The sequence below is a fragment of the Tupaia chinensis genome, unplaced genomic scaffold (genome assembly GCF_000334495.1).
Source record: "Tupaia chinensis unplaced genomic scaffold, TupChi_1.0 Scaffold143943_1, whole genome shotgun sequence".
NCBI lineage: Eukaryota > Metazoa > Chordata > Mammalia > Scandentia > Tupaiidae > Tupaia > Tupaia belangeri.
The window spans coordinates 744,893-761,999 of NW_006203794.1; the positions used below are offsets into that span (position 1 = coordinate 744,893).

The 17,107-nt window shown below is 34.7% G+C and overlaps 1 protein-coding gene across 1 annotated transcript in view; it reads left to right on the plus strand.

Moving 5' to 3' along the window:
- Positions 1 to 17,107, plus strand: part of LOC102468869 (kelch-like protein 1) — a 244,376-nt gene that overhangs the window by 196,477 nt on the left and 30,792 nt on the right. Inside the window, exon 8 of the mRNA XM_027767138.1 lies at positions 12,535 to 12,697. Within this exon, the coding sequence (XP_027622939.1) occupies positions 12,535 to 12,697 (163 nt within the window). The remainder of the gene's footprint in view (positions 1 to 12,534; positions 12,698 to 17,107) is intronic.

A 17,107-nucleotide genomic window follows, 5' to 3' on the forward strand; every position in this document is an offset into this window, starting at 1 on the left:
ATAACCTTTATCAATTATTTAAAAGTCTATTTATTTCTTCCATGATTGAAGAAGACAGAGACAGAAGGAGATGGAGGGACAGCACCCCAAACAGGCTCTTGACACCACAATCCATCCCCAGCCTCAGCCAGCCAGGATTATGGGTGCACTTGTACCCAGGACACTCAGGGAGGTCTCTCTTCTCAAGAGTAAAGACCGGGGTGGGGGGTAATTTCTCACTTTCTGTCTCTATGTCTCTCTCTCTCTGTCTGGCGAGCGCACGCGCCCTATAGTGAAAAACCTCTCAAAAAAAAATTAAAAAAAAGAGAGTAAAGACCAGGAACATTCCCAAGTGTGTCAGTCCCACAGAACACTATGTTTTACTGGTATGCCGCAATCTAGTCACGTCTACACCATATACTAATTTTTTGTTTTGTTTTGTTTTTAATCCATCAAGACCCAAAAGATCTTGAAGCCACAATCTACCCTCTGCTTCAGCCAGACCTGTATCATGGGCATGTGTGTCACTGGCATATTTAGAGAATACAAACACAGAGACTTTTCATTTGAATCAGCCCCACAGAGCATTGTGTTTTATTGCTGGGCCACTATTTGGCCTCTAGAATGTTTATCTTTCAATAGCTGTGTATATTGGTGTTCACTGAGCAGCAGTTGCCAACATGGGATTGGATTCACTGTTTATAAGTTTATTAGAGTTAATACCCTGACAGGACACAGAGAAAGGAGATCAAGAGAAGGTGAGAGATGGACTTCAGTTCCAACTTTCGCAAAGATATTATTGGGTAGAAAGAGTCTCCAACAGCAGTACAATTTCAATAAAAGATGTTCTCTCACCAAATTTTGTTAGCATAGAAGGCCATCATGTAGTCTTTTAACTATTCAGCATTATTGTACATTATGCCCCATGTACCCTTAACTCCAATTTTCTTGTCACATTGACCTTCTTGTAGATCCGCACACATACTCTGCTTCTTCTTAGCATCAGGCCTTTACACAAATGTTTCCTCTGACAAGAATTACTCATCCCCAAATGAATCCTAATGTTTATCAGGAACTTAGTTCAGTCATCATTTTTTCACCTTGAATAAGAACCATTTCTTTTGTTTTTGTCTCTCTCTCTTTTTTTTTGTCACTAACAATGGAATACCACATGTAGTTTGTAAAACATGTGTAGTATTATTTAAGATTATTTAGTTCACGATTATGGAGCTTCAAAGTCAACAGACTGCATTTGGTGAGGGTCCTCTTGTTGGTGGGGACTCTAGAGAATACATCACAAAAGGCAAGAGCGGGATAGACTACGCCCATGTCTTTGCCATTCTCATAAAACTACCAGGTTTTTAGTCAGGGGACCCCACCTTGTTGACTTTATACAACCTAGTCACTTCTCAAAGGCCCAACATTTAACATCTAATAGTTCTAAGTCTCCACCCTTTTAACATCATTATGATGGTTCAGGACATTTCAACACAGTAACTTACTGGAGACACATTCAAAGCACAGTAGCTTTTATTGTGTAGACAGGTAGTAAGGAAGGACCTATTTATATGCTTCTGCAGTGATCTTTTATCTTTCCCATTGCTATCTTCCTGTTCATTCTGTGAGAATCTTAACTTATTTTAAGTATATGTAATGGAAAGATAAATGGGTAATGAATGAAACTATGAAATGGAAATGGTATGGTAATCAAATTAAATCAAAATAAAATTAGAAAAAAAGTTTAGTTTATGCTAAACTTCTATGAAAGCCTTAATACTATGCATCTCAGTATGGCATAGGAAATAAATGAAAGATATTAGAAACTTGTTCAGTTTGACAGATTATTCATTGAAGACATCATCCATGGTTGTACTTCCATTGTCATTTTCTATCACAGCAGTAAGTTTCCATCTTGACTTTATAAATTTCCCTAAAAGCTTTTAAGCATTACTGTGTCTAGATCTCATAGTAATTCAATTAAATTAGAAACTCTATAAACCAGATATTAATATTTTTGTCAATGGTTCACAGGTGATTTCAGTGTCTATCCAAGATGGGGAGTCAGTATTCTCAATGAAGCAAAGAATGGAAATAATACACCAATATAAATCGTGCTTTCTTTCTATTTGTGTGGATCAAACAAAAATTATTTTAAGCTTACATAATTTTGTACGATTGTATGAAAAATTTTCTTATACAACATGTTATATTGTTTTCTGCCCACAATCAATATTTTTAAATTGTTTATGTATCTATTAACATTTTACATACTATTTACATATATAGAAGTATTTGTAGAAATAATATATATGTATATTATATGCATGCATCATATTTTTGAGGAAACTTTTAAGAAGACCTCTGTACACACACACACACACACATATACACACATACAAATGAATACATATATATTTAATACCTAATTGGGGAAATATTACAGACTACTGTATACAAAATACACATAACTTTACTTACCCATTTTTATGTTGCCCATTATGCAGATTCTTTTTAATAATTTGCAGAGTATATATGCTCTTTTCACTTTAATAAACACTAATTATTCATTACTGCTGAAGTAAAACAATTTGATAGTATTGGAGCTATGTTACCCTAATCATTATTTGTAAATATTTATTAGTTACACCTATATCTCTGTTGATAAGGTTTAAAAATGCCTTTTGAAAGGCGATTTAAAGGAACTTATCCCCAGATGGTCATATACATATAAAGCCACTAGGTTTTAGATATATTTTGTGATTTTAACAAGGTAATAATTAGTGATATTATATAATTCACTTAACACAATGATTAAATCAAAGTGTTTAAATTGATTGTTATTATTTTAAAATAAATGGGCTTTACCTGAACAAAAGGAAATCTTACAGGCTTATGTTTTTCATACTGAGATGTAATTAAAGACTAATGTGCAAACAATAAAGTTACATTAGAAATTAGCTTTATTTTGTCATAATTTGCATAATTAAAATACATGTTCCCTTTAAACTGAAGCACTTAAAAGCTTAGAATGAATGTAGCAGTATTCTGATGGAAATATTAATAGAGTAACAAATGTAATTTCTTTCTCAGGAGAACAAATTATTGGTTGTACTTATTGGAAATAGCAATATAAATCTTTTGAGGTAAATTATAAAGGCTTTAAATTTTACTGTGAAAAAATATTTGGAAGACTGATCTGCATAAACAAGCCAACTTGCACTCATCATTTTCCATATATAAGGCTCTATATTTTCATTGCATTTCTTTGTGCTCCATAATCCTCATTTAAAGGGCTCAGTTTTAATTTGTGCCATTTAACCTGAAAGTTAGGGATGGTTTGCTTCTTTTACTGAACTACGTTGAAAGAAAATTATGCAGAAACAGTCTGATAAATATTTTATAGCACAGTTCTCAGAGAAATAATATGTGCAAAGAGATACAGTTCATAATTTGTAAATACTCATACGTATCCATTGCAAAAATTACATTTTGGTGACGTAAAATATCTAAAAGACTTTTTAAAATTATCAGAACTACTCGTAGATTCCTAATCTTGAGTCATATTAAAATTATTCTAAAAATATTTTTCTTTCATTAGATTATTATTTTTGGAGGGTTAACACTGGCACAGAGCAAAAGCACAGATAAATATTTATATACTCTTAACCTTGCTGCATCTGTAAAGATATTTTCAGTAGACATAAGGAAATTGCAGAATGTATCATTCTGATTTTGAAATTATTCTGGTCCAATTATTCACTCAACTTAATGAGACCCTTCTGCAAGGGAATCATCACAGCTGCAAGAAAAGTGCAAATCACATTATAAGGCAGCTAGAGTTTGGAAATCCTGTGGTGATCTACAAGAATATCTTTCTTTATAATGTGGAAGCATAAAATATGAATGTTTTCAAGAAAAGCATGGATACTTTGCAATCATGAGTTATTAAAATAGCAACAATGCTGGGAATATTTTACTTGCTCAGTGACTTCATTAAGTATAATTACAGATGTTTGGAAGAGGAATTTACATTTTGAGGGTGATGACATCTACTTAACTCTTGACAGCCTACTTGGAATTCTTTTTGCTTTAAGTTTATTTATTTCTCCTATGACCAAGAGAGACAAAGAGACAGTGAGGAGAGGTAGACAGCAAGAGAGAGACATAAACACAGCTCCCCAAACAGGGTCTTGACACTATGACTCAGCCTCAGCATCACGTGCATAGATGTACCTGGCCTAAGGTGAACTTGGAACCTTGTCTTAATGATCACTATCTTAGAGTGTAATGCTTGACTGTCTCCCTGGTCCCACTACTTGCAATTCTTAATTTCTTTGCTTCGATGACCTCTGCTAAGATGGGCCATCCTGAGCATTTGATTCATGTAACAACTAAAATTTATTAAGAGTCTATTATTTACTGAGTATAATATTATCACAAATGCTGTAAATCATATACTCTTTGAGAATAAAGATAAGGGATCAACAGATTGCATAATGGTTACAGCACTGGACTCCCACGTAGTCCATGGTGGTTCAAGTCCCAGACCTGGTTGCTTAAAACTCATGCCAAGCACATGTGTATGCATGCCCAAGATCCAGAGAGAAGAATGGAGAAGAAAGGATTGCTGTGTGGCCATCACCCTAGAGGATAATTTCTCACTTTTTTGTCTCTCTATTTCTTTCTCTATAGTGAGTGCACATGCCCTATAGCAAAAATCTCTAGAAAAAAAAAAAAAAGAATGAAGATAAAAGCAATTCAAATTTTTTTTTTCCCAATATCACAAAACTGGTAGCCATAGATGAGGATCTGGGCCCAGATATTTACACTCCAAAGCTGGGGTTGTTATCTACAGCATCCTTCTGCATTTTGCCCAACCCACAACCCTGATAGTCTCACTGGAAATACTTTGGTTAATTAAAGAATAAGTAACATACAAAATCTTTCAATATTTTATGTATTTATCGTTTGTCTTCTGTACTAGCATGTAGGCTCACTCTATCTCCAATAAATATATGATAAACTTTTTTTTTCCTCTCTAGGGCTCCTGTGCTTGCCAGAGAGAGAGAGAGAAAGAGGCAGAAAGTCAGAAATCACTCCCCAAGGGAATTGTCACACTATAGTCCTTTCTCCTCCATTTTTTCCTCTCAGGATTTTGAGCACAACACATACGTACCCTTTGTGATTTGTAAACCATGACTCAGGAACTCAAACTATGCAGCCAGCCTACTGGGATCCATGCCCTAACCTCATACCACTTGCTGGCTTTATGCTAAACCTTCTAATAGTTTTTTAGAGCAAGGGAACAGATACTTGTGTTAAAAGATTCATGTCATAGCACATGTTTTATTGACTTAATGTATTGTTTACTATGTCTTTCCTTGAATTATTACACTTTTCCTAACATAATTACATCTTGATTATAAAATATGTATAATATTTTTAAAAGTTATATTATAGACTCAGTAACCATTGTTAAATTTAATCTCCAGAGTTGTGTTTCTAAGTTACAGTTCCATTGGCAACACATATAAGAATTTTCAATTTCCAATGTTCTCAGCAACATTTCATATTATCATATCTTAAATCTTTTTTGGTTATCTAGAACTTTTTCCCAAAGTTGTTTTACTTGAATGCGCTTATTATTCCAATTACTAGTTATATCAAGAATTCTTATATGCCTGTAAGAACTTGACATATTCTTTTATTAGTTTCCTTTCTATGTTACCCCCCCAACTTGAGTATAAAGATAATAATAGCAAAAGTTGAATGACTGCAGTGCATTATTTTCTGTTCTAAAGACTTTACACACATTAATTCATATAATCTTCAATATAACACCATGAGCTCATTGCTATATGTATCCCTCATTTCTGTGCACAAGGAAGTTGCAACTTAGAATAAGAAACTTTTCTACGTAGATAGTAGAGCCAGAGGAAAATCTTACACACATATAAACATGAAACTGTATATATATATATATGTACATATATATGTGTACATGTACACATATATACACATGTATATATACATATATACACACATATAGATATACATGCAATAAAATATATATTTCATGTTTATATAAATATACAGTATATTAATGACAGATGCTATATTACATTATCATAGGTTTACATTAACAATGAAGTTAAGAGATAACTCACACTTTCTTATTTTACTGCTAAACAGAAATAACTGAGGCTGGGAAATTTATGAGAAATAGAAGTTTATTTGATTTACAATCCCAGTAGCTATATCTGCCAAGTCCAAAGATAGGGGGCCAGCATTAGGTCAACCAGTCTCTGATCATATGTTGCAGCATGGCAAACAGAAATAGGAATATCAGCAGGCATTGCATGAAGAGAGATCTGCAAACAGCCATCTTACTTTTATAACAACTTGCTCTCTCATGAGAGTAAAAACTCCCTCCCTCCAGAAGATTACATAATCTATTCACAAAGGCAGTGCCCCTGCGCTTCTAGCATACAGACCTCTGGTGTGCAAATACTTTTCAAACCATTGCATGAACAAATTTGGCTTCTGGTAGTATAGAAGTATTTTATAGCTAAGTAAGTCTTCTAAAACATGTATTTAGAGATGCTAAACTAAATGCATAAGTCATATTCTTGAGAGAAATCACAGTATCCAGAATTTGTGAAACAAGATATGAAAAGGAAGAAAAGAGTACTGAGATAAACTCAACCTTTATTTTTACTTTCTTCTGGCATTTGTACCAGAGAGTCAAAGGAGCAAAGCCAAAAATCTGACAACTTGGACCTTCTGTAGTGTCTGAATTTCACTGGCAGAAATTAGAGCTTAGTACTTGCATTAAAGTCACACAAGAGGGGTCTAAATCCTCAAAGAGAAGAAACTAGGTTGAAAAATTCTGTACATATATCTGTTTCTCATGCACTCTGAGGTTTGCTTTATCCTTGAAATTTTGGTAATGCATAAAATCTCTCATTCATCTGAGTCTGTTTGATAATCTGATCACTCATTTAACAAACTATTTCAGTTTTATAATAAACTGAAAATGAGGAAAACAAAAAACTAAAAAGTTCACATATTAAGCAAAAAAAATCACATTGGAGGAAGAAAATGAAGAAACTCACTGTAACAACTAGGACAAATATTAAAAATATATCTAATAAAAGCACTTAGTATATTCAGTATAAATGGTTTAAATAACCACTAGAGTTTAAAGAAAGAAACATTACTTACTTAAAAAAATATTTAACAACTTCAAGTAATCAATTTATTAAGAAAAAAATAAATACTGAAAGATATTCACATAATGACATTAAAAAAAAGCATGATAGAGAAAAATGTATAATAACTATATTGGAATAAATATGACTACTAATATTTTCAGAAGATATAATTGTAAATATAGAAAATCTAATATAATATACAGATAACTTATAACTATTAATTATAAATATTTGGCAAAGATACATGTTACAGCCAATACAGAAAAATCTATTTTGGATTAAAAGATACAATGTTCTTTATTTATTTATTTTTTATTTTGGAGAGGTTTTTGCTATAGGGCACGTGTGCTCGCCAGACAGACAGAGACAGAGAGATAGAAAGCAAGAAATCACCCCCCCAGAGGGGATGGCCATGCCACAATCCCTTCTCCTCCATTCTCCCCTTGAGATCTTGGGCACGCACGCACACGCACCCAGTGTGAGTTTAAGCCACCAGGTCCAGGACTCGAACCGCAGTCAACTACGTGGGAGTCCAGCGACATACCCATTATGCCAACTGCTGGTCCCAAGATACAATGTTCTTCAGATGTTAATTCTCCCCAATATTCAATGTCAACCCAGTAGAAATTCTATCAGGATTTTTGAGAAAAACAAATTGGAAAAATTGTCAAAATGATTCTAAAATTAATGTTTAATATATATTTATATTTATTTATAATATATTTACACATAATATATAAAAATAATATATATTCCTATATTTCATATTACACATTATATATGTTATATATAATTCAAATACATAAAAATATAAATATATAAAATGTATATAATATATATGGGATTATATTATTTATATATATATTTAAGAGAGATTTTTTTCTATAGGATACATGTGTTTGCCAGAGAGACTGAGAGAAACAAAAGAAAGAAAGACAGAAATCACCCCCCAGTGGGGGCATGGCCATTCATAGTCCCTTCTCCTCCATTCTCCTCTTGGGATCTTGGGCACACATGCTCACATGACCAGTGTGAATTTGAAGCCGCCAGGTCCAGGTCAACTACGTAGGAGTCCAGTGATGTAACCACTATGCCATCTGCTGGTTTCCATGGGGAATATTAAAGGTCATTAATTTTTGTATTTTGATTGTTTTCCTTATGGTAACTATTTTCTGTGTCCTGTTTTAAAAAAATGTTTTTATCAAAAGATATTAAGTTATGTATGTCTATTATATTTTAGAAATTTTTTTAAATATCTAAATATATAACCTAGCTAGAATGACTTCTGTGTATTGACCATTGGCCATTTTTACCTATGTGGATATCAATTCAACCATCATTTATATTTAAAAAAATATTTTCCCTGTTACATTGCTGTCATCGCTTTGTACCAAATCAAGTGAATCCAACTTTGTTTTCATCTAAAAACATTAAGAGTTTTAAATGAAAACCACATAGCATAAGGAGATATTTGTATTAGCAAATATAGTTAAAGGTGGTTAAAAAAAATCTTTTTAAAGATGTGTTATCTACCAGAAAAGGCCAGAAAGAATATAAACCATTCCAAATATGTTCTACTCAATTTAGAACATATAACTTACCTAAAAGTCTACTATATATCTTACTAATGCTCAGCAAAAATTGATCGCAGGATCTCTCTAAAGAAGCTTATTGGGATGATACCATTGAACCATGGCTAATAGCTGTGCATGGAGGCCACATTTCACACGGCCAACTATGGTTTGAATCCTGGCCCAGGAGTAACATGCCTGGCATGGATCCAGATGGGATGGAGAAATGGAGTAAAAAGGATTGTGGTGTTCTGCCTTTTTGAGAGAGGTCTCTCTCTCTCTCTTTCTCTCTCTCTTATGTGCACATGCCTTCTGGCAAGAAAGAAAAAGAAAAAAGAAAAATAATAATAATAAAAAAAAAACACTGCACTGGAATGTAACCTTCATTTTGATTTGTTTAATTACAGTTGGTACATGTGAATAAATGCACACACTTCTCTAAAAAGTCCATAAAGTAAGCCCTATCATTTGCAAATGGCCACAGTCTCACATTTATTCATACTTTCTGATCCTTATATCTTACTCTCAGCTACCTAAAAAAAAAAAATCAAATGTTTATGCCTTTGACTTTAACTACTGCTGCATCAATGTACCATTTTTCCACATGCATACCTAGTTTACCTAATGTAACAGTGTGTGTAAAAGTGCATCCCTAAGTTGAGTATGTATAACAGCATTTTTTAAAAGCCAGGTACTTTTTTCCTTTATTGGTTATAATTGTGTAATATGTGTGAAGCAGATAGACTTATTCTGAATAACACACCTTTCCCATTTTATTTAACCTTCCATCAAATAATATGAAGAAGTCAATAAGGATAGTACATTTATCTTCCGAATCTGTTGTCTTGGTGTCATGAAGAATTCTTGACCAGTAGTAGCTATTCTATAAATAATAGCTGAATGATGAATGAATAAGTGAGGTATCATTTCATTTTCACAGTAATGTTGGGAGACAATTTGCTGTGGGTCTCTTACATTTCTGTATATTTTTATTTTAATTTCTTTTGTACATTCAAACACTGTACATCACTACAACTTGTAAAGTGAATTTACCTAAACAGCATCTGCAAATCTTTAAAGTCAAGTCAGAATGTTCTTTGTTCCAGGCTACATTTAGAAGGATGCTATTAAAATAGAAAAACTGGGACCAGCAGTTAGCGTAATGGCTATGTTGCTGGACTCCCATTTAGTTGACCATGGTTCAAGTCCTGGACCTGGTGACTTAAACTCATGCTGGGTGAGGGAGTGCATGTCCTAGATCCCAAGAGGAGAATGGAGGAAAAGGGATTGTGGCGTGGCCATCTCCCCTGTGGGGTGATTTCTTGCTTTCTGTCTCTCTGTCTTTCTGGTGCGCATACACGCCCTATAGGAAAAACCTATCCAAAAAAAAAAAAAAACCTAGGAAAATAGGTTTCCTCTTTTCGAGATAAAAAAGGAGACAAACTTTAAAAACCACAAAGAAAATATCTTCTTCCAGAGCAATGGGCATGTATATGTTATTAACTATTGTAACTTAATGTTTTTGGATGTGTTTTGTTCTTGGGTGTTTTTCCCCCGATGGTAATATGATTCACTCCAAGTACAAGTGTCAACTGACCTGCTCACAGCAAAAAATCATACTAGCAATCCAACAGGCAGGAGAGAATTTATTCAAGGCTATTGCAACATGGGAGAGGCCAGAGCCAAAGTTGAACTCAACTCATTAAAATGAAGGCAGTAGAATTTTTAAGAGTTGTGGTGTGTGTGTGTGTGTGTGTGTGTGTGTGTGTGTGTGTGTGTGAAGTGGGATGGCATAAGCAATCTATGTTTGCCAATTGGGGTTAATCATAGAAGTAACATTTCTTTATCTTCACATCAAGAGATAGTTAGAATAAAATGGCAGCTAAAGTTAGGCCCCTGTCTTCAGAGCAACTTGGAGATGGGACACTATATTCCTTGATTACATTGTAAAGAAAAGGCTCCCTGGCCCTTAAGAAAAAACAACAACAAAAAAAGAAACAGTTCTGGGTTGTATAACCAGCAGGTGCCTTTTAAAAATATTTACATCTCAAAGGAGCAGAGAAAGGTTTCGCAGTTACAAATTTTCTAAAGTAAATGCTCTAGGAAAGTGGAGTTAAGGCTCCAGAGGCACAAATAATTGGTCTAAATTTCCATGGTGCACAGGGAAATGCTAAGGCTGTCTCGGTCAGTTTCTATGGGTCACCTTGAGAAAACCTAGACTCAGAGAACCAGCGCCCCCTGCCACAAATGGTGATACTGAGGATTGCTGTTATATGTAAACTGTCCTTCCTCCGTTACCAGGATTCATGTCTGTTATCCATATGCATAAGTTTGAGTAAAAACAACATTTATAACCAAAAATAAATGACACGTATACATTCCAAAATAAAATTAATTGTTTTATTTAGGGCTATAAGAAGAAGCAAATTCTGAAAATGAGAAATAATATGTCTTTTGCCTCTGCTTTTGAAGAGAATTTTTACACTGCAGTTTAAAGTACTTTGTCAGCTGGAAAGTAGGGTAAAATCACAGACACTGAGTTCTTAACAATCAAACATTGAATTTTTATCTTTTTGAGGAACAGTCACCAAAATTTCTCAACAGAGAAAGAGATCACTTCAATTAATTTTAACTTGATATTTAAGTATTTATCAACTGTTTAGTGTTTTAAAAATTCATTTATAAAGAAGTGAATTTACTGGAAAAGCAGTGAGTTGCAATTATACAATTACATCTATCCATTGAACATTTTTTAATTAATTTTATATAATTGCTTGTGTTTATGGATTTCAGTAAATAATGTGAAAATGTCATTCTTTATACACTTTGAAAAAGTTTATTATGAAGTCACCAGAAAGTCAAAACACAAAGAACACTACTGTGAAATTCAAAATGCAAGTACGGTTTTGCTTTAACATCACATTGGTTAAAGTACTTTATACTGCAGTGTAAAAATACCATTCAAAAGTAGAGACATAAGACATATTATTTCTGATTTTCAGAATTTGCTCCTCTTTATGGCCCTAAATCAAGGAATTAATTTTATTTTGCAATGCATATGTGTCATTTATTTGGGGGGTTATACATTTTGTTTTTATTTTAATGGAATGATTTAATTAGTAGTAGATATTTCTGCCTTATTGCAGTTGTTACTTAAAAACTGGAGTCCGTGATAAATGAGATCAGTTTTATGTTAATTCGATTTCAAAATTCTACTAAAATTCTTCTAAAACATATATCCATTCTTTTTATTTTAATTATTAATTTTTATTAATTATATTGTAGTGAGAACATCCAACATGAAATCTCCCCTCTCAATGGATTTTTTTTTTTTTTCTGCTATAGTCGGTGTGTGCTCTTACTAGAGAAAGAAAATGAGAAATCACTCCTTGTGAGGGATGGCCACACCACGACACAATTCTTTTTCCTCTACTCTCCTTTTGGGATTTTGGAAACACACATTTCTGGTGTGACTTTCCAGTTTTTTTTTTTTTTTTTTTCCTTCTTGGGCTTGCCAAAGAGCGGGGAGGTGAGAAATCTTCCTCTAGGGGAGATGCAATGCCTTCTCTCCACCATTCTCCTCTCAGAAGTCTGGGTACAAGCATGCAGTATCACTTTCCAGCTGCAGGATCCTGGAGAGGAACAGTGTCCTCCGTCATGTGGGAGTCCAGCACTTCATCTCCATACCACCTGCTGGCCTGCGACAACTTCCTCCTTAAGTGTAGTTATTGTTAACCTTATGCATACTATTCATTTCTCCAATGTTTTAGGTGTAACCGTACTTGAAGGTCCTATTTATGCTGTGGGCGGCCATGATGGCTGGAGCTATCTGAACACAGTGGAGAGGTGGGATCCACAGAGTCAGCAATGGACATTTGTAGCCAGTATGTCGATTGCTCGAAGTACCGTTGGTGTTGCAGCGTTGAATGGCAAGTGAGTAGATTTTTCTTTATTTTTACCCGAAAAATATTAGAAAGTGAATGTTCTGTTTTAGAAAAACTTCTAGCAAGCTGGTTTAAATAAGAAAAACGCTTTACAAAACATTTTAGCTTTTATTTTCATGGCTAATTGACAAATAGACTGGTGCTCTCTCCATATAAAATACACACGGAATTTTCTTCATAATAATTGCTGATTTCAAAAGTGTCAAATACATTTCATGAGCTATTTGTATCCTTTCTGGTAAAGTGGTCAAATAGACTTCAAAAGACAACTAATATATATATTTGAATGGTAATACCCGTGTGTTAAGAATCTTCACTCCCATCACCCAAAATTAGGAATTCTTAGCCTTGACTAATGATATCTTGAGTCAGATAATTTTCTGTTGGGTGCAGAATCCTGTCCTGTGCATTATAAAATGCCCAGCAGCTTCTTGGATTTCTACTTTTAGATGCCAGTGGTACACCTATTTTTCTCTCAACTCAGTGATGCAAACTGTTATGTCTCCAGACATTGCTCAGTCTTCCTTGGGAGTTGAAAATACAGTCCTTTTCACCTTCATGAGAATCATTTTTTTTTTTTTGAGAGATTTTCACTGTAGGGCGCGTGCGCTCGCCAGACAGAGAGAGACATAGAGACAGAAAGCGAGAAATCACCCCCCAGGGGGGATGGTCATGCCGCAATCCCTTCTCCTCCATTCTCCTCTCAGGATCTTGGGCACGCATGCACACGCGCCCGGCGTGAGTTTTAAGCCACTGGGTCTGGGACACGAACCATGGTCGACTACGTGGGAGTCCAGCGACATAGCCATTACGTTAACTGCTGGTTCCCAAAATTTTATGTTCTTATATATTAAATAGGAAAAGAAAACTACCCTGCAGGTGTATGTATTTATATATAACAAAACTTATAACAATGGTAAGGATGTTCTTTTGTTTGTTAGGTTTCATAATGTTTTGCAGAAGAGCATAGTTCTTTCCTTTTTAAAACTTTTTCTATGGGGCATGTACATTCACTGGAGAGAGGCAGAGAGAGAGAGGGAGAAAGTGAGAAAGCGTTCACCTCCCCAGGGATGATGGCTCTACTTCTCTGTTCTCCTCTTGGGAATTTGGGCACTCTTGCACACGTGCCTGGAGTGTTTTCCCAGCCACTGGATCTGGGACTCTAACTGCATAGTCAGCCATGAGGGGTCCAACCACCTTAACCACCATGCCTCTGGCTGGCCCAGCATAGTCCTTTTTTTTTAACCTATTTACTTTTTAAAATACCTATCTATAAGCACCAACCCATCTGCTCTTTAGTGACTTTTTTTTCTTTTTTTTTGAGAGGTTTTTTTGCTATAGGGCATGTGCGCTCACCAGACAGAGAGAGACAGAGAGACAGAAAGCAAAAATCACCCCCGGGGGGATGACCATGCCGCAGTCCTTTCTCCTCCATTCTCCTCTTGGGATCTTGGGCACGCACGCACACGCGCCTGGTGTAAGTTTTAAGCCACCAGGTCCGGGACGCTACATGGGAGCCCAGCGACATAGTCATTACTCTAACTGCTAGTCCCTTTAGTGACTTTTTGTTTCCAGTTACAATGATACCAATAGACCCACTACCTGGATTGTTTAGAGAGCCTGCATCTCACTGACAAAGCATATTTGCTCAAAATAAATAACTATTCTTGTCCCTTCATTATCTTATTCATTTTTCACGTTATACTGTAATGAATACACAAACCCACACACATGCGCGCACACACACACACACCTGCGCACACTACACAAACATGCATGCACATTATAGTTTTACTACACTATTTTATTTTACATTTTAGATACTTATTTAATTCATGAGAGAGAGATTGGATTTGGGAAAAAGCAGAGGTAACCCCAATAGGGTTTCAGTGCCATGATTCACCCGTCTCACCTTGCTCGGATCACAGGCACACACACGAGCATCCTCACGGAGGTCCTGAGATGTGAACCAGGACTGTGCACATGCAGGTCTGATTACATCACCGCTGTGTCACCGCATGGCCCCTTATAAGTGTTTCTTGATAATTCCCTCGTAGTCTATCTTCATGACTCTTGCTTACTACTTTACTTAGAAGTATCTTAACATACATGTGTTTCCTTAGAAATATATTCTCATTTCAATCTTAAGAAACAAATGAGATGAAATAGTTAATAGTTTTTTTTGTGTCAATTTCTCACATGCTGTTAAAACTGAACCATTAATCTAGTTCCTTCTAATGAGACTTTTAAATTGTCTGCATATAAAATTAATTTTCGGGCTTTTTTTTTTTTTGTCCTTATAGTTTCTTTTTTGTGCTTTTTGTTGTTTTGTTTGTATTTTTCTTTTGTCTTTGTAGTATTTTTTATATGTATAGCTTAAGATACTCTATTTCACTTTAGTATCATTCTTTATAGCAAATGTCAGAGTGAAACGAATACTCTTGGAAGTTTTCAGTTCCTAAATTGTTTACATTTCAATTAAGAGCATTTTCCCCAGTTTTAATTCTATTCTTTGAAAATGTTTTGAACAGTTTTGTTTTTGACTTTGAATAATCTTTCTTCTTTACATTGAAATAGTACAGCTTGTATTTGAGCTTCCTTGTTTCCCTGTTGTTTGTGATTTAATGCTCTCACAATTCTGTGGTTTGCTGTGTCTATTAATGTCTACGTGCTATTTCTGTGTTACTCAGACAGAAAGAAACATAACCACTAGAAAGCTCTGGCCTTTCACTTCAGACCCATAGCAGAAAATTGTTGGAGTGTCATGCTACGACAATTTTCAGTTTTTCCCTCACCTCCACTGATGTGGTATTTTCCTCCTGTTTTATTTTCACATGTCACTAATGTGTTCTGCTAACCTAGCTGATTCCCTGAATATTAGTTTGAATAATTTTCCCAAATAAGCTAATAAAAAGCAACAAGCAGGCCTCTGAAGTTTACATTATTTATGATAACATTTGTTGTAGAGAAACAAGAAAGTGGCTCATGGATTAAAAGGGGTGGATGTGTTCTGATGGACTCAAGAGCAAAATTACATCAACTGTGTAAAACATTTTGTTGGGCTTCTGGAAAGACAAATTAAGCAAAAAGATAGATATGCCATTTTAAGCCAGCCCAGCCATAAGAAAACAGAACAAAAGAGAAATAAAAATCATAGTTGGCCATAGACAACCTCACTGAGATGTGAACCAGGACTGTGCACATGCAGGTCTGATTACATCACCGCTGTGTCACCGCATGGCCCCTTATAAGTGTTTCTTGATAATTCCCTCGTAGTCTATCTTCATGACTCTTGCTTACTACTTTACTTAGAAGTATCTTAACATACATGTGTTTCCTTAGAAATATATTCTCATTTCAATCTTAAGAAACAAATGAGATGAAATAGTTAATAGTTTTTTTTGTGTCAATTTCTCACATGCTGTTAAAACTGAACCATTAATCTAGTTCCTTCTAATGAGACTTTTAAATTGTCTGCATATAAAATTAATTTTCGGGCTTTTTTTTTTTTTTGTCCTTATAGTTTCTTTTTTGTGCTTTTTGTTGTTTTGTTTGTATTTTTCTTTTGTCTTTGTAGTATTTTTTATATGTATAGCTTAAGATACTCTATTTCACTTTAGTATCATTCTTTATAGCAAATGTCAGAGTGAAACGAATACTCTTGGAAGTTTTCAGTTCCTAAATTGTTTACATTTCAATTAAGAGCATTTTCCCCAGTTTTAATTCTATTCTTTGAAAATGTTTTGAACAGTTTTGTTTTTGACTTCGAATAATCTTTCTTCTTTACATTGAAATAGTACAGCTTGTATTTGAGCTTCCTTGTTTCCCTGTTGTTTGTGATTTAATGCTCTCACAATTCTGTGGTTTGCTGTGTCTATTAATGTCTACGTGCTATTTCTGTGTTACTCAGACAGAAAGAAACATAACCACTAGAAAGCTCTGGCCTTTCACTTCAGACCCATAGCAGAAAATTGTTGGAGTGTCATGCTACGACAATTTTCAGTTTTTCCCTCACCTCCACTGATGTGGTATTTTCCTCCTGTTTTATTTTCACATGTCACTAATGTGTTCTGCTAACCTAGCTGATTCCCTGAATATTAGTTTGAATAATTTTCCCAAATAAGCTAATAAAAAGCAACAAGCAGGCCTCTGAAGTTTACATTATTTATGATAACATTTGTTGTAGAGAAACAAGAAAGTGGCTCATGGATTAAAAGGGGTGGATGTGTTCTGATGGACTCAAGAGCAAAATTACATCAACTGTGTAAAACATTTTGTTGGGCTTCTGGAAAGACAAATTAAGCAAAAAGATAGATATGCCATTTTAAGCCAGCCCAGCCATAAGAAAACAGAACAAAAGAGAAATAAAAATCATAGTTGGCCATAGACAACCTCAGAT